Here is a 23454-nt window from a genome sequence, read left to right as displayed (position 1 = left end):
ATGTGCAACTCTGAAGCAGGAGTGTCCTAGAGCTCTGTCCACATCAGCTGCACCACTGCATCTCTTCTGTAACATATCCACCACCAGTGTGCCCAGCTCTAGCCATAATTTACCCACAGCATGTGGCAAAGTTATGGTTATGGGTTTCTTTCTTAAAGTATCAGACTGATGGTTTGGACAGCTTGAGGGTGGGGGAAGAGAAGGGAGGAATTATCTCTCAATTTTATTCTTCTTGTTATTACTTTAAACCCTCAATCTGCCTTACAAAAACCAGCCGTGACTTGTTGCTCCATGCCTAGAATCACCCTCCTTTAGAAGGCCTATGGGATCTTGAAAGCCACTCAGGGACTGGGAGTATGGGGGGTGGTTGGGAACCTTCCTCCAGCCAGGTGAGCCATCGATAACTGTGGTGATGATAGACATCCCCGGATATTCTGTGAGTTCTGGCGACTGGATGACACCAAAAGACCTTGGAACTTGGAGGCTCATCTTCTGGGGCTGATTCTTTGGAGCCTTTCCGCTGCTGCTTTGGTCACTGCTCCCCATTCCCTAGGGTCTTGAGAGGGTTGTATACACAGGCTGTTCCCAGTGTGTGGGACTGTGGGACTGTGGCACTGAAGGGGCTGGGTCAGAGATGGCAGTGTACAGAGGACGCTGGGAGGGCCCCATATATGAGAAGGCCGAGTAGAGACCAGAAGCCTGACTAGAGTGGCTGTAATAGGGTCCTGAAGGTTGGTGATCAGGGTAGTCAAACTGGGGCCTGGATATAGAGGGAAAAGCTGAGCCATAGTGGGGCAGACTGAGGGATGTGTAAGCTAACTGGGAAGTGGAGGGTTGGTCAGTATAATGACCCCCAGGAGTAGAGCCCTCTGTTTTCACTTGTGTCTTCGAATCTACCACCGAGGATGTGGCAGCAGACAAAGAGACTCCATGCTGCTTGGAGATCCAGGCAGAGTGTCCACTGGCTGCAGCCAGGGCACTGCCAAGGCCATAGCCAGCAGCTGTGGCATAACCCCCCACATGGCCTGGGTGAGCAGCGTGTCCATTTGGTGGAAGATATTGGTCAAACTCGTTGACATCAAAGGGCTCCATATTGGACATCACTTCATGGCTGATCTCCCCGATATCCACATTGCCAAAGTCGATGTGAGGCTTTCCTCCTTCCCCAAGGGAACGCCCATCCCGTTTGGAGTCAGCCTTACCCGTCTGGAGTTCTGTCTTCGGAGTAGTTGGTGGTGTGGGAGGTCCATGGCTCTGACCTGTGAGGTTGACATCACAAAAGAGGGAAGAGAGAGAGAGAGTATGTAAACTTTTTACTTCATATAAACCTGACTTTCATAAAAACATTATGTTTGGGTTGGATCATTTCCAGGTTACCATAGAATTGGCCTCCATGAACATGAAACACGACAAACCAGTATCTCAGTTAACTTTTTTACCTTCCTTACACAGACCGTTTAGTCATTTATTTGTTTGTTTTACTTGATTTAGGCACTGCCTGACTTGGGGTGGCTTCACAGAGCTTCCAGTAAAAAGGCAAAAAGAAAGCTGGTAATCAGTAAAAAGCACAATTGAAAGATGTAACACATTCCATGGGCTGTGGCAATTGTGGTACTCACTCTTACGTTGTGATACTCATCTGTACCAATTCAACTAAGTGTTCAGTTTTATCAGAAAAATGAATGGTGGTTTTCATGATGCTGCTCTACTATGTTTAGACAGTTGGTGATTTACTGAACAACTGGAGTCATTCAGATTGCTCTGGATCTGACTCCCGGTTTAATTTATAGGACTAACCTGAAGAGTGTTCAGGGTGTCCATCAGACAAGGGAGATCCTTCTCCAGGGTGCCTATGGTCCAAATGGGCATTCTTATAGTGGGCTTGGATAGCTGCAGCTCCACCAGCTTCCCCATCAGCCTGGCCATCATTTTCTCCCTGGGCAGCCTTGCCATTTTTCCGACGCCGTGGTTGGTACTTATAATCAGGGTGGTCCTTCTTGTGCTGCATCCTTAGCCGCTCTGCTTCTTCAATGAAAGGTCGTTTGTCACTTTCATTCAATAATCTTAAAGAGATGGGAGAGATTTGAGAGCAGGAAGAAAAACGAGAGACCAGTGAGTTAAAAGGGGAACTATAAATCATCAGGATCATATCAATTGATAATACAAACCCATTAATGATTGTCAGACACAGCATTACAGATGGGAAAGAAGAACAGCAAAGATGAAATGCTCTACCATGACTCTGAAAAGAGATTGTTCAATGGAACACTGAGGAGCTTTAAGATAGTCAGCGATGCTACCAGATACATCGTCAGCTATTTCTTTTTGAGCTCAGCAAGAATTCTACACTCAGCTAGTCAATTATCTGTCTCATATCATGAACAGATTACAATTTAGCACATCAGCAAAGTTTTTTGCCATAATCACGCTTCTACCTAAAATTAATTGGTATGAACAAATGTAAACAGTCATGTATTTTATTCAGCTGAGAACCAGTTTGGTGTAGTGGTTACAGGCACTGGGCTAGAAACCAGGAGTTCTAATCCTGCCTTAGGCACAAAGCCAACTGGGTGACTTTGGGCCAGTCTCTCTCTCTCTCTCAGCCATAGAAAGAAGGCAGTGGTAAACTACTTCCAAAAATCTTGCCAAGAAAACTGCAGGGACTTGTCCAGGCAGTTGCCAGGAGTCAAGACTGACTTGAAGGCACACAGACACAAAAAGCACATTTGCTGTATGTTTTTCTACTGACCTACCAAGACTTTGTAATGTGTAAAGTTTTTATTTAGGAGAATTGTTTAAAAAATTTGTGGTCAGTTTCACTGATAAGGAACAGAAAGTTGTTCCTCAAAGGTTGTATAAGTGGGAAAATTTTACATCATACACTTGTAAAAATTCTAGTCTTTCTGTAATAAGGTGTTTCTTTCCATTGGTCAAGCTACATCACATAGTATATTAAATCTGTAACATGCATTTGCTGTAGCAGCTTTATTTTTCAGACTGAGGCCATCATACATTGGGTGGGTGATATCTTTATCTTTAGGTGCCTTCTTCAAAAAATCCTCAGACACTGTGTAAATGGAATATTGTTGTTTTTAAATGTCATTTATAACCCCCCTTAAAAGTCCCATACATGTGCAGGATCATGTTTTACTTATTATAAACGGGGGGTGGGGGGGAAGTATAAACTTTTGCTACCCAGCAATATGATCCCAAATATACACTGGGCTACTGCAAGTTTTTTGTAAAGTACAGAAACTACCTCTTTAACACATTCTGGAGTTTGCCTCTTAGTGGGGATTGCCACTCAGACCAGTTTGAGCCCAACACTAACCTTGAGACCACACAGATCCTTATTTCATTGCCTCATTCTGATCAAGAATTTTTCATTCTCTTAACATAATTCCTGAGTAGCTTGTGTTATTACTTGAAACAATATTTCCAGGTAAGTCCCCGCAAGTGAGCAGGGTTGTGAAGCTAAGTAGCATTTCAGAGCCCTGAACAGAAAATCTACTATTTTGGGTTTCAAAACACTCAAAATATGTCTATCTGTTTAGATGATCAGTGTTTCCACAGGAAGGGGAAATATAGGTCAGGTACTTCAGCGTGTATCACTTCAACATGTCACTTTGTTCCTTATCTTCTAGCATCTACCACCTGAGGCAGCCACTTCACTGTTTAATGGTACTGTAGAGCCATTCCAGAGTGAAGACTGTAGAAGGCTTGCTATAATATCTATATTGTATTATATTCAGATTACAGGTTGTCCTCCCAGTGCCCAAAGAATATTATTGCACAGCTCAAATTTTAACAAAATAAATCCCAGATTTTTGGGTCTCAATAAAAACAAACTCTTTCCTCCCTTTCTCTGTTTTGTCCAATGAGGAAAAACCTCTGCTTGATAGACAAACAACAAACAGAATGAATCTTTTTATCCCTCAAGTAACCCATGAAGAATGACTTTGGCTATTTCTTGTTTAGCAATTAGAACAATGGATTTTGCTTTTATCAATTAGAGCCTAAATACTGCTATTTGTTTATGTAAATATAAAGCCCTCCATGGCATGGGGTTGGATTATTTGAGGCACCACTGCTCCCTGATTATTTCTACCCATCCCATCAGATCCAGCAGGACAGACAGGATAGGGTCCCATCTATTAGAGAGCGTCATCTGGCGGAATCCAGAAAGACAACCTTTTCTGTTGTGGTGCCTGCTCTTTGGAACATCGTTAGATTAGATTAGCTCCAACCTTGATAGTCTTTTGGATGGCTTCAAAGACATAGTTATGCCACTGGGCATGGGATCAGAATATGTGAGAGAGCCCGTGGGATACCTGCATTGATGGTTGAGATGGTTTTTACCTTGGCTGCCAATTTGTATTGTGATATTATTGTTATTTTAATATTTTTAACTGCTGTTCACTGCCCAAAATTATGAGATTGAGATGGGCAGTTCTATAATTCAAAATAAATAAAGAAAAAAAAATTGGACCACAAAAACTTAGATTCTAAGCTTCAATTCACATTATTATTCATAATTATTATTCTGTTATTCTATGCTCTGTCTCTGTATGAACCTTGAATAAATTCTAATGCTTTGTGTTTGTGTGTGAAACAGTTCTCCATGAAGTTTTGGCACCTATCACCACACTGTACAGCAACAATCTGTACAGTATATCAAGGATGAGCCAGTACAAGCTGAAACCCCACTTTCTGCAGCCTTGGAACCCTATCTGACAGTATGCCTAAAGTCTGGAAGTGCTGGGAATCTTCCAACATTTTGAGAAACCTCAAAATAGTTTTACACATTTGCATTTTAAAACCAGCTAATTGAGTTGCATTAGTTGGGACTTAATTTTGCAACATCCAAGACTTTCAATCTAGGGCACTATAATCAGATTGGCAGCAACAGTGTTTAATGGATAATATGTAAACATGGAGCCATAATGACTGGGCTTCATTGGAACAAAAGTATTTGTTGTAAATATCAAGCAGCTGGTATTTGTTGTAAATATCAAGCAGCTGCTTTGAAACATGTGAAACAGTATTTTATTAGGACTGCAAGTTTTGATTGGTTGCTTTGCTTGCTAACAAATGGGGTCTTAATTTTAATTTGTGTAGAAATTACAAGGCCATACAGGTTTATTGGTTCTAGAGTGTTACAAGGATGGGGAATCAACCCAAAAGATTCAAGATAATCCTAACTACCTATATTTGTTAAACTGTCATATGATTTTCCTTTTCTTGCCTTTGCTCTCTTCCTCTCCCTTCATGAAAATTATGCCCCCGTTTTCTGCCACATTTGGCTATCAAAATGAAATGCTTAATACAATATATTACAGGTACACAAATGTGTCTATGAGAGTTTCCATTGCTTTCCGGCAATCTCTACCTCAGATTTTTCAAAGTCAGTTTTGTTGAGGTTTTGACAAAACGCCAAATTAATTTACATTTAATTGTTTGATCATTTAAAACATAGATGACTACTGAACTAACCATTCTTTAATCAAATATTATCATTATAACAAGCAGAACATGGGCAGAGGCCCTGCCCTGGCTTCTAAATAACTGCCCCTCTGTCAGCCTTACCAGGTAGACCAGACAAGAAACACAACCAGATGGGCTACTTCTACTTTATTGTAAAACTACATTAACACTTGTACTTATTGTGAACTACATTAACAGAATCTTGCAAGTCTGAAAGTACAATTCTCCTGCTGTCTCCTTTAAAACCCAAGAAACTAGGGAGGGTTCCTTCTGAGTCTCTTGCCCTGACCACTATCCAGCTGTGGGCTATGCTGTCTCTTATCTGACTGTTCCCTAGGCTGCATCTCTTCGCCCTGTCTCTCAGGGTCTTTCCCACATACCATTACATTCTCCCTCCCCCAGTACAATAGCATTTGAAAAAGTTTCTACCCCTGAACCTGGAGTGAAATAAAAGAGGCAAGCAAACTCAGGTGTAAGAGCTGGAGAAACTGTAAGGACATTCCCATTTCCTCTGGGCCTGATACAGAAATGCTCCTCAGCCCCTTTGGACATGTCATAATGATGGCAGTACATTCCCATTCTTCCAGTGGATCTTGTTTTACTCCTTTTTTTCCACATTCCTCTACCTTCTTCTTGCAAACACGTTCACAATCTATTAATTGCCATTTGGGCTGTCATTAAAAAAAAACTTCCAGATTAAAGAAATAAAGGACCTATGGAAACTTAGATGCATACTGGCACACCTAAAGCCTGGAACTATTACTTTTCCCCTGCCTTACATTGTTGGGCTTGCAATGTTCAGCTGCACCTGCTATCATTTTGAGGTACTGGTTGGCGTTGTGCCTTTGCTCTTCAGGCAGGCTGCCCACTGTTGCCACTGCATGTTTTAGTCCCTGCTCCTGAACATTTTATGCAATTAAACGTTTGAAAATTGTGCCATCCTATTAAGATGTGAAATTGCTCTCAAAAGAAGGAGACCATGACAACAGGCAATGACAATCAGTCTCTCAAAGTGCATAACTAGTTTTCCCTGAATTTGGGCCTAGAAGGAAATGGGCACATCTAACAACACTGGGATGAATATGTTTCATAAGTACAACAACACTTGTTTTTAGTTATTTCTCTACATTCTCCCAAAAGACTAATTTAGCTACCCTATTAGCATATCTATAGTTTTCAAAGATATACAGCTTTTAGACCAAGTTCCTCCAACCTGGGGTTTTGATTACTGAAAATTCCAGCCAGCTTAGACCTCAAGATTTGCTATGGTATATTCCACAGTATTCCGTCTTACAACATGGACTGACTCTACTGTTTCTCTCCATAAATGCTGTTTCTTTCAGATTCAATGAGAAACAGAACAATTCCCTGGTGTTTCTTTTCTTGTGTGATTTCCAGCTAATTTAGACACAGTTGTAAATTCTCATGCAAATCTGTCACTCTGTACAAAATTTCCAGTTAAGAATTTTGATTAAGTTCTGGGAAGGAACACCAAAATACCAAACCGATTTGAGTTTCTGTATGTCTGTGCAAGCTCTGAAAGCTCTTACATTATTAAAATTAACATCCAGGCAGACTTTAGGGTTAGAATGCCAGAGACTAGGTTCGCTTATCATATAAACCGTGATTTTTAAATGGTTTTATGGCTGGTTTGCACATCATTACTAGTTCAGAAATTATGGTTTACAAACTAAAATTGTTGTATTCACAGAACACATTCCTAACAATAGAAAATCAATCACACACGCTCTGGCTTAGTGTATTATATGAACAAGGATACTGAATACTGATGAATCATTAGCAGCCCATAGCAAACATAAGACTTAGCTTTTCCTTTCTATGACCTGCAGCAGAGTCTCTTACAGTGCTGACCTACCATCACACCACCCAGTGCTGAATGGCTTACAGCCACAAAATTGCATTCCTTTACTGCATCGCTTTTAATCCAGGATATTAAAAGCACTGAGTCTCCATGAGTTCAGTGCCAGCTTTCCTGTTTCCCTTCATGGCCCTATGGATTGCAATCAGCACTCCAACCCACCCACCTCTTTTGTCTGGAATTGTTCCATGCAAAGTTCTTCTGTGGGTCAAAGTTCTGTAAGTAGAGCCCCAGTTTAACAATATTCAACTGACAATTATTTGCTGGAAGGTTGAAATCTGCGCAAGCCAATCAACATATTTTGAAAGGTGCTGAATTTATTTTGGAATATTTATTTATTTTAGAATAAAACAAAGAGTCACTGGAAATTCATCCAGAACCATTTAACCTGCTTGATATTAAGTACTTGTCAGTGGAAAACATGGTCTATACAAGATGGGCAATGTTTCCAGCCCTTGCTTGGAGAGATATAGAACAGACAGACATTATAGTTCAGTGTCTGCTTTCATCAGTGATTGTGGACTGCTTGTTGTGATGCCATTATACACATACAGGATGCACTTTTTATCAATAAAGGATCTCCCTTTATTGTGCTGCTTTATGAAAACATGATTGACAGGAAGATGCATGCTACAAAACCAGCTTCAATTCTTTTTGTATCAGCCTTTGCACTCAGAGATGAACTAGTCCCCTGCATCTTTGATTTCTCCAACTTTCAATTAATTGTAACCAAATCCATGCTGATCTACCTATCTCCTTCTTCCTAACCAAACTTTAAGTTTGTTTTCTCCTTTCATATCACCTGCCTTCCTTTTGTTCTACCTGGGATAAGAACTTCAAATCAGGTTTAGTAAATGGAAAGTGGATTTTTTCTGGATTTTTTCCTGCTCAGACATTCTCTCTATTTCTATGACAATGCAAACAAACAAACAAACAAAAAAACGTGTGTGGGGGGGGGTGGGGGGTCAAACATGTAAACCTATTAGTCTTAAGACAGCTTTAATTGAATTCCCAATTCCCCCTACCCCCAAATATAGACTATTTCATGCAGTTCAAGTGAAAATTTCACATTGGCTATAACACCAAAGAGAGAGACTGCCTTTCAGTCTTAGTTTTTCAGTGTCACTACAGTAGAAATCTGGTGGGTATCGTTGAGGGTGACTGCAAATGATAAAGTCACAACCATCCCTACTTACTCACCAGTAGCAGCTGCAGCTGAATCAGTGTGGTCAACAATGAAAACAAGGGGAAGGTGGAGGATAGAAGATCACACATTAGGCATGAATGCTCATACACAAACACAGATGTTTGAACATTGTATGACAACACTATTCCAACATGACATGGTTTAAAGTTATTTGTGCTATATTAAAAGCTCTTATTATCCACATACAAAATTTCAACCATCTCATATTTGACTTTTGATAGTTCACTGAGTCAAGAAAAGACACTTCAAACAAGCAACACCCAAAATATGATAGTATGTATCTTGTACACTTGATTTTACCGCATGCAGAATATAGAAAAGAGGCTGAAGAAAAATTCAGCATGAAATTAAATTAGACTTCATCAAAATAATTGGTGGTAATCTGGGTTTGAATTGATAAACAGTTTTCTGCCCCATCATGGGTGTTAATTAATTTAGCAATGCTAAGGCAATGTCATTATTGCCAATTACTGCTGTTGTAAACGTTTTTTTTCCCTTATAGTATGTATCTAAAGTTTAATTGAGCTATCACAGATGTGATGTTTATACTGTCTACTTGACTATTTGTTTTGTCTTTCTAAAATCATGAGTTCTACCAGCCTGACCTAGGTGTAATACAGTAATTGTCAATAATGGGCCATGTTTAGGATCTGGAATAAGGATACTTTTGAACAAATGCTAAGCATATTTTTCTTTTGCACAAAAGTCCACCTTTCTCTAAAGGAAGGCCATTTTAAAGATCTGAAGTACTTCCCAATCTTCTCAAGATCAAGTCTAAATGGTTACATGCAAAAAAGATAGTCATGCTCCTGTAGTTGTACAGAGTTCTCTATAGGCAAAGAAAACAAATTCTGCAAGTGTAGCTTTATGACAAAGTACATCCATTGGTATCACTCTCTTCTTCACAATTACAGAAGGGTCAAGAAACCTGTCTCTTTTTTGTATTTGGCAAGCCTGTCTACCAAGCAGGCTAGATAATATCAGTGATGTCGCAAACATGGATGGGCAAAAACTCAAGGAGGCAGTTGCTGACAGTACTGGTGACATGATATACGTTGGGTCACAAAGAGATGGTAGCAACTGAACAGCTGAGCACCCTGTCTACTCACAAATTCTGATCTAGTATCTGCTCATCCATGTGTTACAACTTAGTTCATATGAAGTTACAATGAGGAGTTTGACAAAAAATGGAAGTGGAAAGTATTGTTTACAGGCAAAAATTGTTGCCCTCATTTACAGGGACTGGAGACTTACAGTCCTCCATATCTTGTTGGATACAATTCCCATAATCTCTGAACACTGGCAATATTGGCTCAGATGGATGGAAGCTGCTTCCCACTGTCTGGAGGGATGTTGAGTTCTCCCTTTTTGACTTGTTTCAAAACAATTCTAGGCAAATGTCTGCCTACTCATCCCCTTAAATACATTACAGACACACACACACGCACACACATACCCCTACCTTCTATTTGTTCAATGTAATTTGTGTGAATTGAACAAATGTTTGCTATGTTGGGCCGAACCATATATAACACATGGTACAAAGTTACATTCCTTAAGTGTAGGATAATTTGTCCTCACACAAACAATTTTGGCACTTACCAGACCAACCAGTGGCACAATTTTAAAACAATCCCTCCCTTTCTATTCACTTAGCACATTGCCATTTAAGAGCTTAATTTTATCAGTATTGGTTTCTCCCAGTTTCTCAGTTTTCTAGTCTTGTTCTCTTTTTCATTTCGCCATTGGTTTAGTTTTTTTAAAAATGCTTATATGCACTGCTCCTAAGATATGTTATTTTGTCTAATATACACATTTTTCCAAGTGATTGCTTTAATATCCATTTCTGTGTGCCATTTTTATTAGCATATACATTTTCTTTAATTTTCCCCAACATGCACATTAGAATATACAATACAGAGTGGAGAACTACTTCATCAGAAAAATACAGTTCCTGAAGGATAATTGCAGTTTTGCTTGAGTATTGGTTTAGGAAGAACAATTTAGTAGATTGCATGCAAATACAAGCTGAACAATTTTCTCACTTTCCTTGGCTGTCAGACCTTTTTTTGAGAATATTAAAATCAAAACATTGGAGGCTATTCACACTCCCAGCTCATGAAGAAAAGTGCACGCACTAAGGCATAATGAAAAGGGGATCAGAAGAAAAAATGAGCAACAGCAGCATTATCCCACTACAACTCTCTTGCCATGATTTCATTGCTTATGTATGCATAGGTTTGTTACTGATGGGCCAATATTATTGGGTGGATAATGACAAGGCTAGGGCATATCCTGAGCTATTGCACCTATCCACCCCCAATCTGGGGCCCTCCAGATGTGCTGGAGTTCAACCATTGATTTCTAACCAGCATAACTACATATGGCAAACTATGGGTTTCAATTTAAATAAGTTAAATGGTGCACGTTGGGGCAAAAAACCTAACTTCATCTATACATTAATGTGATCTGAGCTGCTGTAAACTAATCAAGAAAAAAATCTTGGGGTCACAGTGGATGGCTCAATAAAGAGGTTAACTCAGTCCACAGCAGCTGTTGAAAAAGGGCATCTTGAAATCATTAGGAAAGAGATTGAGAATAACATTGCCAATTTTTTACTATACAAATCTATGGCACATCTGCATCTGGAACACTGTTTACATTTCTGGTCACAGTTGAAAGAAAGATATAACGGAGCTGGAAAAATTGCAGAAGAGTGAATAATTGGGGGACTGCTTATGAAACAAAAGTAGAACATAGAGGACTCTTAGTTTAGGAAAGAAGTACCTGAGGAAGGGTGGGTGGGTGACTGAAGTCTTTATGCAGCATAGCATTGAGAAAGTGGGCTGGGAGAAGTCTCTGTCCCTCTCTCAAAACACTGGGGCCAGTTGTGATCCACTGAAGCTGACTGGGATGACATTCAGAACAGTCAAAAGAAAGCACTTCTTCACCCCATGCATAATAAACATAATTTAGATGGCTTTAAAAGGGGAATGGAGGAAGGTCTATCAAGGGCTATTAGTCTTGAAAAGTCAGTGTAACCTTTGGATTAGAGGCAGTATTCCTCAAAAATTAGTTGCAGGCAAACAACAGTGGAAGAGAAGTATGTCTCCGTCTCCTACTTGTGAGTACCTCAGAGGCATCTGGTTGACCAGTGAGAAACAAAATCCTGGTCTAAAATGGGCCTTAGTTTGATCCTATTCTTACATTTTCATAATTATGCTGATTAGGAATAATGGGAGTTAGAGGACAACACATTTGGAGTGCATCAGATTGGGAACACTGAGTTATTTCATGAAAAAATCTGGAAAGATATACAATCACTTATATACTATGATCCTGTCAAAAATCTCAGAAGCACCTTCACCAGACTGCAACACTGAATGATTTTTGGTGTGTGTGCATGGGTGTATGTACTTCATTGATGCTCAATAAGTCTTGCAGTGATCAGTGCTGACTGATCTTCTTCCTAATAGCTGAAGTTGCATATCAGAAACTAAAGTACACTAGAGAATGTTTATGATGTAGCTCAAGTTCATCTTCCTCTTTTCATAACTACATGCAGCAATACATTAATTAGGCAATCGTAAGTCTGAATATTCTTGTTTCTTTTCTTTGTGCAACAACAGTGAATTCTTAGGGACTTATTTTGGGAATAATTTTTATTCTTGTTGGAATGTGTTATTGGATTTCTTGTCCAGGAGAGGGTGCTGTAAGTAGCAGCATTTTAATCTCTACTTTACATGTAGCAGGAAGAGCTTGGTCTTCTTACTTAAGGACAGATACTGATCTTGTGGTTGTCTTTCCTTCCAAATGGATCGGGCTCACACTCCTGGCAGCAACATGTACAGGAATCCACACGTACATCTATGGGTATCTCTATAACTCTTTATGGGACTTTGCACCTCTGCCTCTGCAAAAATGCCTTTGTTTCTGAAAGAATCTCAAGGCTTCCACATCTCAAGAATGATCTGGGCTGGAAAAACCCAGCACTTCTGTAACATTCCCGGTGAATCTGGCAGACAATAATTTCTTTAGCATTTATTCTCAGGCACTAGATACCATTTCATGAAGTAGAAGTTGTTGAGAAGAATCAACCAACAAATTATGAAATGCAAAAATGCAAAATTCAAAAACCTTCTGTTCTACTCTTACTCCATCTTCACTGAAATTGGCAAAATGAATAAAAAGTTCTGTTTTCACTGCATTCAACTTCCAAATGATGCATGCAATGATGTACACATACATAAATTAAAAAAAAATCCATGGATTTTAGCTTAGTCTGTTTTATGAGCATAACTAATTTTGGATATTCAGCAAACCATTTTTAAGCAAACTGTGGCTTTAATCCAATGTCTGAACCTAGTTTAATCATGTTAACAATTAAAACAGTATCAACTGAGAATTATCATGAGCAGGTTGTCCACTAATGATGCAGTAAGCAGAAGAAAAAAAATGTATGTGAAATCAGATCATTTTTCATTTTATTTATTTAGTAATCATTCAAATAAATCATTAATCTGTTACAGCCCTTTGGCTGAATCCTTTTCAATAGTCAGCGATTAATTTTTAGAAGAGATTTTGAAATCCGTTCCATAAACTGGTTCCATAGGAACTGAAAACTCTGCTTTCTTCATCTTAGCATTCAAATATATTAATACTACAAGTAACATTCAATGAGCTATACTCTATTTCAAAGTGTCTTTAACAAATAAGAGCCACATATAAAACATTTCAAGACATAATTATAATTCTATATATTCCAGAATTGATCTTCAGTATGAAAATCTGCCAATGCAGTTATGCAACTGATCATTCACTGAACAGAATCAACACCGCACAAATTCAAAGTCTGTTAATCTTTAAGATGCCCCCAAACTATTGGTTTTGCTGCAAGAAACTAACAAGGCTGTCCTTCTGGAAAAAAGATAACATCCTCTAAAATACCAGGAGCTAAAAGGTAAATATTCTGGATGTGAATCTATGCAGCCAAAGAAACCCATGAGCAGTTTATGTTATTCCTTGGGTACATAATTTTTAATGCCCTTGTACCAATTTACATGTACTGTACCCTATTTGTGCACACTCATATGTAAATTGCTGTCACACCTGTTTCCCTACATATACATGTGGCAATTGGAAAAGATATTTAGATGCCATGATGTATATACCTACAACGATTAGAATAGTGCAAACAATGGTATTCCTTGTGACACTCTATGAAAGCTAAAGTAGGACTTTGAAGAAGCAGGATAGAAAGAATATTGATGTCTTTGAACTTTGGTGTTAGAGAAGACTCCTGAGAACCCTGTGGACAGCCAAGAAAGCAAACCAATGGATCATCGAACAAATCAACCCAGAGTTCTCACTTGAGGCAGAAATGACCAGGCTCAAATTATCCTACCTCAGACACATTATGGTACTAGCTCTCTGTTGAAGTCTGTAATGCTGGGAGAGGTGGAAGGAAAGAGAAGAACAGGATGACCAGCAGCAAGGTGGACGGACTCAGAGTGTGATGAGTACACTGGGAGACCCAAAGGACCAGGTTAGGAACAGATCAAAAATCTATCTCTGTGGTTGCTAAAAATCAACACAATCAAGATGTGGCAAAAATAAAAATGTACACATGAGGTATGCACATACAATTCCTTAAATGAAAGATAGCACTGTGTAGGAAATTCATTACACATGACATCATAAGTTATAGACTGAGAATAAGAACAATCTAGTAGTCAAGAAACTATCCCAAATCTCAGCACAGTTCTAATACTGTGTGTGAAAACTATACAATGTGAGATGATACCTTAGATAAGCTATGCTCAGTAAAGTGGAAACATTACTGACATAACTTGTAGCCCTGTTGTAAGGAGGATGAGCTAACATATATAATATACTAAAAAAAATTAAATGCAATTTTAAGGCATCTTAGTAAATACAGGTTTTCCTTTCCCATTAAAATATTAATTTTCCCACAGAGGTGCAGGTATTTATTTCCACAGTAAATAAGGCAAGATTCTCTACTTTCTCTATCTGTAACAATTTAGACGCAAGGATTTCCAGATTGTAGGAAGATGCCCGATTACAGCAGACTGTGGAAGCAGTAATACGGGGAAAGCAACCTCTTTTAGATATTGCCACGGAAAAATGTTGATAAAAAGAGAAGAGTTATTTTTTGTATCTTCTGGATACAATACAGCTGAAACAGTCTTAGTCTTAGCAAGAAGGTCTGGTTGTACAAGAGTTGCAAATTAAACACATCAGGAAAAAGGCATGCACTTTAGTCCATAGGGGGTAAAAATAGTTGCACTTCAGGCATAGCAGATGCTTTGGAACAGTGAGATGTGATGTGAAACAAGGGATAGACGCCACTATGGTTTATGCAGCTAGTAAAGGTGCTTGTTACATTCTATGTGCCTGTGAATTATATTCTGGAATATATCTTAAAAAATAAAGACTCCTGAGAACTTCATCAGCCGATTTTCATTCCACACAGGGAGAAATGCTACCATACATCTACGCTTCTAAAATAATAGTAAAAAAATGTGATTTTTATTTTATTTTATTTTATTTTTGTCCCAGAAAAGGCAGCTTATGAGGCAAAGTTTTATTTGTTTGCTTTAGCCACTGGCCAGAAGTGTTGTATAAAACATAAATGTCAATGTTACTTCTTGGCCTTTTTAGTTCAGGGTAGTGCAGCTCGGCAGGCGTTATGCTTGTCCGGCAAGAGAAACGACAATGCAGATTTTGATTTGAGTTCCACCCAGGCCAGATTCTGATTCCTTCGACACTTTCATAGATCAACAGCCTGCTCTGGGATAGCCTGTCCCACAAGGTGAAGATAGTCCTCTCCCTGCGAACGTTTAGGAAGGCAATGAAAACTTTCCATTTCAAGGCCAAAGAGGTTATTAAACGGGAAACATCTGGGGCAGGATTTGTGAATTGGGAAATATTCTATAGTAAACTAAGGTAGCCAGGATATTAAAAGACAAATTGACTTTAATAATGGTTTTGATCACTGTTAAATGCAGCATTAATCTAATGTTAACTTTGGAACTTTTACTCTGTTTTTTACTAGTTTGTAAATCTCTCTCTCTCTTTTTTTTTTTTTTTTTTTGCTTTTCTTATTTTTTCTGGGTTGTGCTTTAAATATCTATTAAATGCATTTTAAAAATTGGGATTATGCTATTTACTGGCATATTGTAAACTATCAGGAACTGATAGAGCAGGCGACATACACACGCATGTAAGAAGTAAACATATAAATAAAGAGACTGAAATCTTTCTTGTGCTTTCACAAGAAAACTGTTGTCGTCAATGAGCATTTCTTTAATGCAGGGTCATGAATTGGTTTTTGGGCCAGGGGCTACATTTGACCTGTGAACAGTGTGCCAAGAGTTGCGTTCTCATAAATGGACAAAAGTCCAGAACAAAACCTAAATGCAGTTAAATTGAAATGAATTAATTAAATGACGCTCTTAGGATCATTCCCTCTGTTTTTAATAATTCTCTCCTTTTCTTGAATTAAAAAGTGCAACTCAGTGACCCCTTCTAAAGAGCTTTGGAGGCTGTTTCAGTCCTGGGACCCCCATCTATGTACTCTTGCTCAAAAGTGCCTTTGTAATGCAGTTATTTCATTTACCATAGGAAAAAAATGGAAGCTCTTTATTGCTCTTCAGTATCATAAATTAGCCTTCTGTAGCCTGATGCCTTCTGGATGTATTGGACTACACCACCATCATTCCAGGGGATGGGAGTTGTAGTCCAGCATACCTGGAGGACACCTGGTTGCCAAAAGTTGCTCCACAGACTTACTATTGTCCATTTCCAAGTTAATTGGATTCAATCTATAAAATCATTGTAGGATCAGTCTACCAAAGCTGTTTGCTGTGTTGCCCCTCTTGATTGCAATGGGGCTTGTGCAGTTCAGAATCCCTAGGAGCCTCAAGGACAGGAGTGGAAGCTGTAGGTCCCAGAGAACATGGCAAAGACATCTTGAAGACATCCTCCGTGTGTCTGGGATCAAAAAAGAAAATTACCTTGGTTCCAAACTTAGGATTTTAATGACTGAAGTTCCGCTGCATGAGAGCTTTGTGCCAAAAGTATGAAGTAAAATTGTTTTACAGTTAGGAGCAAATACTTAAAGAAACCTGAAGTATATATTTAAGATAATATTTATTTAAAGAATATTTAAGGTGATTTTAAAGTGTTGGCAGCAGGATACAAAAATTTTAAAAAAATAAATATGTAGAGCTGTGTAAGTGGAGAGAGATACAAGGAAGTTTCTGTTAGCAAAAGCAAACAAGACAAAGCAAACAGAGACATAAATCAGGATTATTGAGAGAGCAGCCATTTTGATTTGGCCCCTAGATCCCCCTCATGTGTGCCACTGGGATATATTGTGACTGCTGTCCTAAAACCAGAACTAGTCAAGCTGGACAACAGCAAGCAGTAATGGGATACTAAGGCAAAAAGGGAAATACATATGTTGTGCCTTGAAACAATTGATATATACTAATATTTTAATTGTAATACTTAATATTAAAAAGGAAGCCATGGATATTCTGTGGAGCTCTTCACTATACAGAGCATAATTAGCAGGCCCATAATAATAAAAATTAATCATAACTGTATGATGATCAGATTGTATAGTACAACCCTACGCGTGTTTATACAGAAACAGATTCTGCTAAATTCAGAGCACCTCATTCTCTTGGTGTGTTTAAGAGTGCAGCCTCTCAAGTTTTGGAAGTTATATAGACAAGAATGTAATAAGACAAACAGAAGAGTAAATGCAGCCCCACACTGAGGGAAATGAAGACCTAAAGATATAGTTGCCATTCCATGTCCTCTTTCACAAATGAGACATGTTTGAAATCAGTCCAAAAGCCAGTGGCTACAATCTAGTATCATCAGTGAGCTTGTAATAAGGAAGGCGACTTTAAAACAAATTAAGAATTTGGTATACCTCCCTCTAGCCAAAGAAAGAGATGCACTTCAAAATGCTCCATTTTCTATTTGATTTGTCCTTGCAGGAGTTACAATATTTAATATGTAGAAGTTTAATATTTAACAGTGTAATATTACACTATTATAATAGTTAAATAGTTACTGTGTCCAAGCATCGGGTAAAAACATAGGAAGAAAGGTCTTTGAATGGTTTCTGACTGGGCTCATAATGAAGTAGAAGAGGAAGATACTTATAGGTATCATTCACTGCCACTTAATCTACTCATTGCCAATGTGGTCGCCATAGATTGAGCATTTACAGGTATGTACTTGCCACATCTCAATGCAACTGAACAGAGACATTGATTGCCTTATTGGTTTATATCTCAACAGAGTCTATATTTACTAATCTATAACTAACCTATGATTATACCAGTAGTAGCAGAAATGAATTTGTAGCTAGCCAAAGAACATCTCCTCACAAATAATTGCTTTACAAGGATCAAGAAAATTAATATACGTAAAGCATTTTCTTCAGCTAAATAAATAAAGGCTATGTTGAATAAAGGACATTTTTAATTGAACTGGTTGATTTCCTAAGACTTGAACTGCCTAGGTGTCAAAATTATCTTAATCTGGTTTCAAACTCTAGATAGTAGTAGTAGTAGTAGTAGTAGTAATAGTAGTAGTAACAGTAGATTTAATAGTCAGTGCAATGATGAATGCAACAAATGTATTTGGAACATTATGAAGGTTCCATCATGAACCACTTACACAAAATGTTTCTGTATCATATTTTGGAAAAAGTGAGATATGAGCAGAAAGTTTTAGAAATATCATTTGTGATCTACCATGTTTCTTTATATTCATTTATTTTTTTAGGAAGCCATTTTGCTGGAGTTAATCAAGAGAACTAGAACAGATTTTTATTTTGATAAACTGCAATCAAGAAATCAGTCTGGCAAATATTTTGTGGATATTTTTCTCCAGCACCAAAGAGACAAACTGAAATACTGGAGAGAACAGACCTCACAGAAATTCTGCAATTTTATAGCTATGACTTGCAGTCAATATCTCTGTTTCAGGTCCACCTAACCGAGAAAGATGGTTGCCTCTCAATCACATGGCTAAAGAATGGAGACCCAAATTCTTAATATTAAACTTATTTTCACTAAGAAACCTCCTGTGACTAACTGAAGTAAGTATCAAACAAATTTAGGGAGGTAATAAAAAAGCACGCAGCATATAGAGTTAGATCACTGGCTCAGTTCAGTTGTCTGTGCTGTTTGCCAGTGGCTCTTCAGGTTTTAAATCTTTTCAGCCCTACTCTGAGAAGAACATGGGAACTTCAACATGCAATGTATACTATATTACTGAACTCTAGGCAGTCATTTGTCTTCTAGCTGAAGTCAATCACAAATACGCCAGAAAAGAACTGGAATTCTTAACCCGACATCACATGGGTACTATATCATTCCCCATAACCAAATTGCTTAGCAAAATGGATCACATGAACTAAGCCTTATTTAGATTCTTTGAAGGAATTATGGTTGGGTGGGATGGGAGAAAATCTTGAAAGCAACCAGTGTGGCTACATCCTGGAATTTCACATCCCTTGGTGTTTGTCTGAAAGGATCACGTGACAGTATGAAAATTATATCTTCCATTTTGTTTTGTTCCAAAGCTATTTTCTAATATTCCACTATCTGGATAAAAGTTGAATTTTTTAAATCATAATTCCGAGGATCAGATTAGAAATAATAGAATTAATTTAACCTTTATTCAAACTTTTGTTGTGACGTTTAATTGCTTCAAATGTGTTTCACTGAAACTGAATTCAAAAGAATATCCTGCAGCAGCAGAATCCAACTTTAAGGTTTACTTGGATGATCAATTCAAAGCAAGCCCACCTCATCTGAGACTTTGCATGAAAGTCCTGCATATCTGAAGTCCTAAAGTAATAATGCAGTAAAGAGTTTCTACCAATGGAAGAGTGGCAAATGTTTTACTTTTCCCCTAACCATCTTTTCAAACATCTTTTTGATGTAGACTTCAGTGTATAAATCAGCTTATTCTTTTCCCAAAAAATCAGGATGTATGAAGAATCTAAAATCAGCTAGTCTCAAATGCAAAAAAAGCCCTATGCCAAAATAACCAATTTAATTATACAACGTAAATCCTTAGGATATGGCATCAGGACTATATGATGTGAGGATGAAACTATCAAAGGCCTTTCCCTGCTTTGCTTCCATCTAGTAAGTTTCAGCTCCATTGTGAGTCCTCTTTTACAAACTATTATTATGGCATATATAGATATATTGAGATGTATCTGTCTTAAATCAATGATGTCATGGGCGCTCTCCAGTGGATACCCATGGCATCCTCATAATTGTATTCTAATAGGTTCTTCTAGTTGTGATAAATAATCACATTTGTTTTTCCCAGCACCAATCTAATGTGATCTGAATGCTGGGAAAATGTAGTATCTCTGAAACTAAGGGCTTCCTCAAGCCTGGGTCCATGTAACAGAAGAGCAAGAACGATGCAACAAAATCTAGTCTTTGAGTAGATGCTGGCTTGTTCCTGCTAAGTATGGAGTAATAAAGTTCCATAAAGATAACTCTGTTCCTCAGTTCGATCACCCAGAAGCTACACATGCCCAGTTGATCAGCCTAGTATTACCCATTTATAAAGGAGGAGTGCAGCTAATTAGCAATATAAAGGATCTTATCTTTAATTTTAATTTCCTCATCTCTCCACTAACCCCTTTTATTGCCGCACCATACTTTTTTTTCAATGCTTGTCACCGATCCTATACCAAATCCCATCATCATATCACTTTCAGACAGCTACAAATTATTCATCCCTGTGATTAAAAAATAGAAAGGTTTCTAACAGGAGATCAAAGCTGTTTCCTTCACTGTACCTGCACCTCACCACATCACTAGTAGTCATTTTGATCTTTCTCCCTAAGAGAAGCATTTGTTTTCCCTCATGGAGAAAAAAGAGGCATTTGAATTATTTTAGGATATATTCTGTAAAACTGCTCTTTTCCAGCATTGTTGGATTCATGAAAGTCACTGCTCCAGTGTTAGAAGCTCCCCAGCAGAACAAAGCCCCTTGGTTTGACTAGGAAGCAAAGGTTTAAAATTGTCTCTCCCACTTGGGTGCCCTCCAAGTGCCTCCAAATATAATTTCCATCATTCCCAGCCAGCATGCCAAATGCTTTGGATTAGAAGAAGATCAAGAATTTAGACTGAAGGAACACAACTGATCAAGAGGAGGGGCAGAGTACACAGTGTCTGAAATAAAAACTCATGGGCCTAAGACTGAATGGCCAGGTCAACTGGGCCTCAGGACAGAGATAGGAGAATAGGAAAGATCAAAATATGAGCTCAGTTTTATACTGACAGCACGCAGGATGTTTCATTCTATTGGCCGTCTATCTATTCTTTGATATACCCCCCACCTTAACGCCATAAATTACAAAGATAGATCCAACAAATCAATACTTGATGAGCTTCTGCCACTCTCCCTTGTACCTCTATTTACCCTTGTCTTTTGTGGTTTCTTTCCCCCCAATTGTTCTTACCTCCAGAGCTTTCCAAGTGTCTTACTAAGTTCTGCATTGTGAAGGTGAGGATACTGATCGGCCAGCTTCCTCCGGGCAGCTTGAGCCCACACCATAAAGGCGTTCATAGGGCGCTTGACATGGGGCTTGCTCTTGCTGCTTCCATTGACCCGCACGGGCATGGGCACTAGAGTCCAATCATAGCCACTCAGTACCTGGCTCACTGCCTCCCGGATGCACACTGGGAACTTATCATCATCTGCCTCTGTGTCTTGTTGTTCCTTCTTCACTTTCCCCATCTCACCACTGCCAGAGTTGGTAAGATGAGAGTTGGCGTCTGATGCCATGGAAGGTCCTGGTGAAAGGCAGTGATGGTCTTCAGAACCCACAGGACTCATTTCTACTTCAGAAAGGTCTTGATCATCTGTCATTGTTTCCTCTTGATTTTACTCCTCAAAAATCAAGTCTTCAAGCTGGAACCACCATTAAAAAAATAAATATGAATACTAAAGTCAAAAGTGTTCAAAATTCCTGAATAATCAAACAAACAGCCAGTAGCCATTAAAAAAAAAGATCAGGACTATGGTTTATCACTTTATGAAACTTGCAAAATCCATGATCAAAAATGGGAGGTGAAAGTCTAAATTAATTGATGCTTCCAATACTTGTTGGGAAAGTTTCTAACATGGCAACCCACTTTTTGAGCACATGAGCATTAAACAAAGATTGGGGTGGTCTTAGAGGGGTGTGAAGAAAAAAAAATCTCCATGTTCTAATTTGTCCTTTTAAATTCCAAATATGGCTTCTAATTTAAGCTTCTTTTAAGATTGGAGTCAAGAATATTGGCAGTGGAGGAGAAATAGGTGGTATTAAAGGATCATAACAAGAACGCCTTGTGATTGTGTAAGAAGTACATTTCAGAATGCGTCTTTAACACACTGTGCCCTTTGAAGCCAACAGGTAAAAGCAGCATAGAGGGGATGCAAATATTTTGTCTTTGGGTCCTCTTCCTGTTTCATTTACGCTCTCATTAAGGGGGGGGGACCTTATAGGAAATTCAAAGCTGCTAGCTTTAGTTTGTCATTACTTCTTACTTCTACCACCACTTAGTTCCTGTGAGATATTATCCAACCATAGGGAAACAATACTTAAAAATAAAGTTGACCCAAACACCTCCAATGAAATTAGCCAAACCAAAATTTGGCCGCCTTTTATGTTTGCAGTTCTGTATTTACAGTATTTTGAAGAGAACAGTAGTAACTTTGATCTGCTAAAGGAATAACTGAAGTGAAAGCTGTCAGTTAGTTAAAAAGAAGGGAGAGACGGAGAGGAAAAAAGAGAAGGAGCAAGTTACCAAGCGCAGGTAAGGAAACTTACCTCAGCCGGTCTCTCGGGCAAATCCTGAGTTAGTTGTAATTTGTATCCCACTAGCCTCTCTGTTCTCTGTTCTCTGTTCTCTTTTCACGAGGCTGGTAGCTTTCAAGAGCTGTGTGCTGGGAGAACTATCAGAAGTGCCATTCCTAATGCCCTGCATGAATGTCTCTGTGACTGGCTCGTTGCTTAACACTGGGGGAGGGAAAGTCAAAGGGTGGAGCTAAGAGCTCTTTATGGCCCAAATACATCCATTGTATGCAGACAGGAGACGTTAAGCATCCTCACCAGCTACATTTCAGCCCCCATCTCAAATTAACACTTTTCCATTTTGAGGCCTATTTTGGAGGTGGCTGTAGTCAACTTTTATTTCATTTCTTCAGAAGTTTAACATCAGACCTTCCTCCCCAAACACTCTTTTTCAAACCATCCTCTGTTTGAAAAAGGACCATGTATGTTAAGGACCACTTTGTTATATCATTCCTCTACAGAATGAACAAACTTTGTGTGTCATTCCCTGTGATGGCTACACCCACAGTTTTATTTTTATTTTATTTATATACGTGTATCTATGAGTGTGTGAACATTAGCCAATTATTCAGTACATGCATCAGCTGAAAACATGATGGCCTCCATGTATGTACAGTTATGGAATTGTCTTTAGGATGAAGCGTGCTTTTCTGATGTTAGGCAAGCTTCAAACCCTTTTTACTTGAGTGCTCTGTGAATCTCCAAGATAAATGCTTTTATCTTACACAAATAGTTCAGAATGTTCCAGGAAACAGAAAGAGCAATCTAGAAAGAGTTGTAACCTATTTGTCCATTGCCAGGTGCAGTTAGGCTCTACTTCGGTTGTTGTAGACTCCATCCTTAAAAGATACTGAGGACAGGGCACTGGCGGATTAAGAGCTTCCCCACTGCAGGATGATTTGGAACCGTTTTGAAAGTGTTGTTCTGTGGGAGGAGGAGATAGAATTTGTGCCTTTATGTAGTCGT

General features: G+C 38.6%; 1 protein-coding gene across 1 annotated transcript; it reads right to left on the bottom strand.

Moving 5' to 3' along the window:
• Window positions 1-264: 264 nt before the first annotated feature.
• Window positions 265-22623, bottom strand: SOX10 (SRY-box transcription factor 10). The gene is made up of 4 exons (XM_007434407.4): window positions 22465-22623; window positions 21109-21560; window positions 1798-2063; window positions 265-1259 (listed from the first exon to the last, which is right to left on the bottom strand). The coding sequence occupies exons 2-4, from the start codon at window positions 21516-21518 to the stop codon at window positions 550-552; spliced, it is 1386 nt and encodes a 461-aa protein (XP_007434469.1). The 5' UTR covers window positions 21519-21560; window positions 22465-22623; the 3' UTR covers window positions 265-549.
• Window positions 22624-23454: the final 831 nt, after the last annotated feature.

This window comes from Python bivittatus, unplaced genomic scaffold (genome assembly GCF_059951505.1).
Source record: "Python bivittatus isolate LINGU-HERP-01145 unplaced genomic scaffold, Pbiv_v1 ctg000330_np1212, whole genome shotgun sequence".
Lineage (NCBI taxonomy): Eukaryota > Metazoa > Chordata > Lepidosauria > Squamata > Pythonidae > Python > Python bivittatus.
This window is presented reverse-complemented; position numbering and strand designations above follow the sequence as displayed.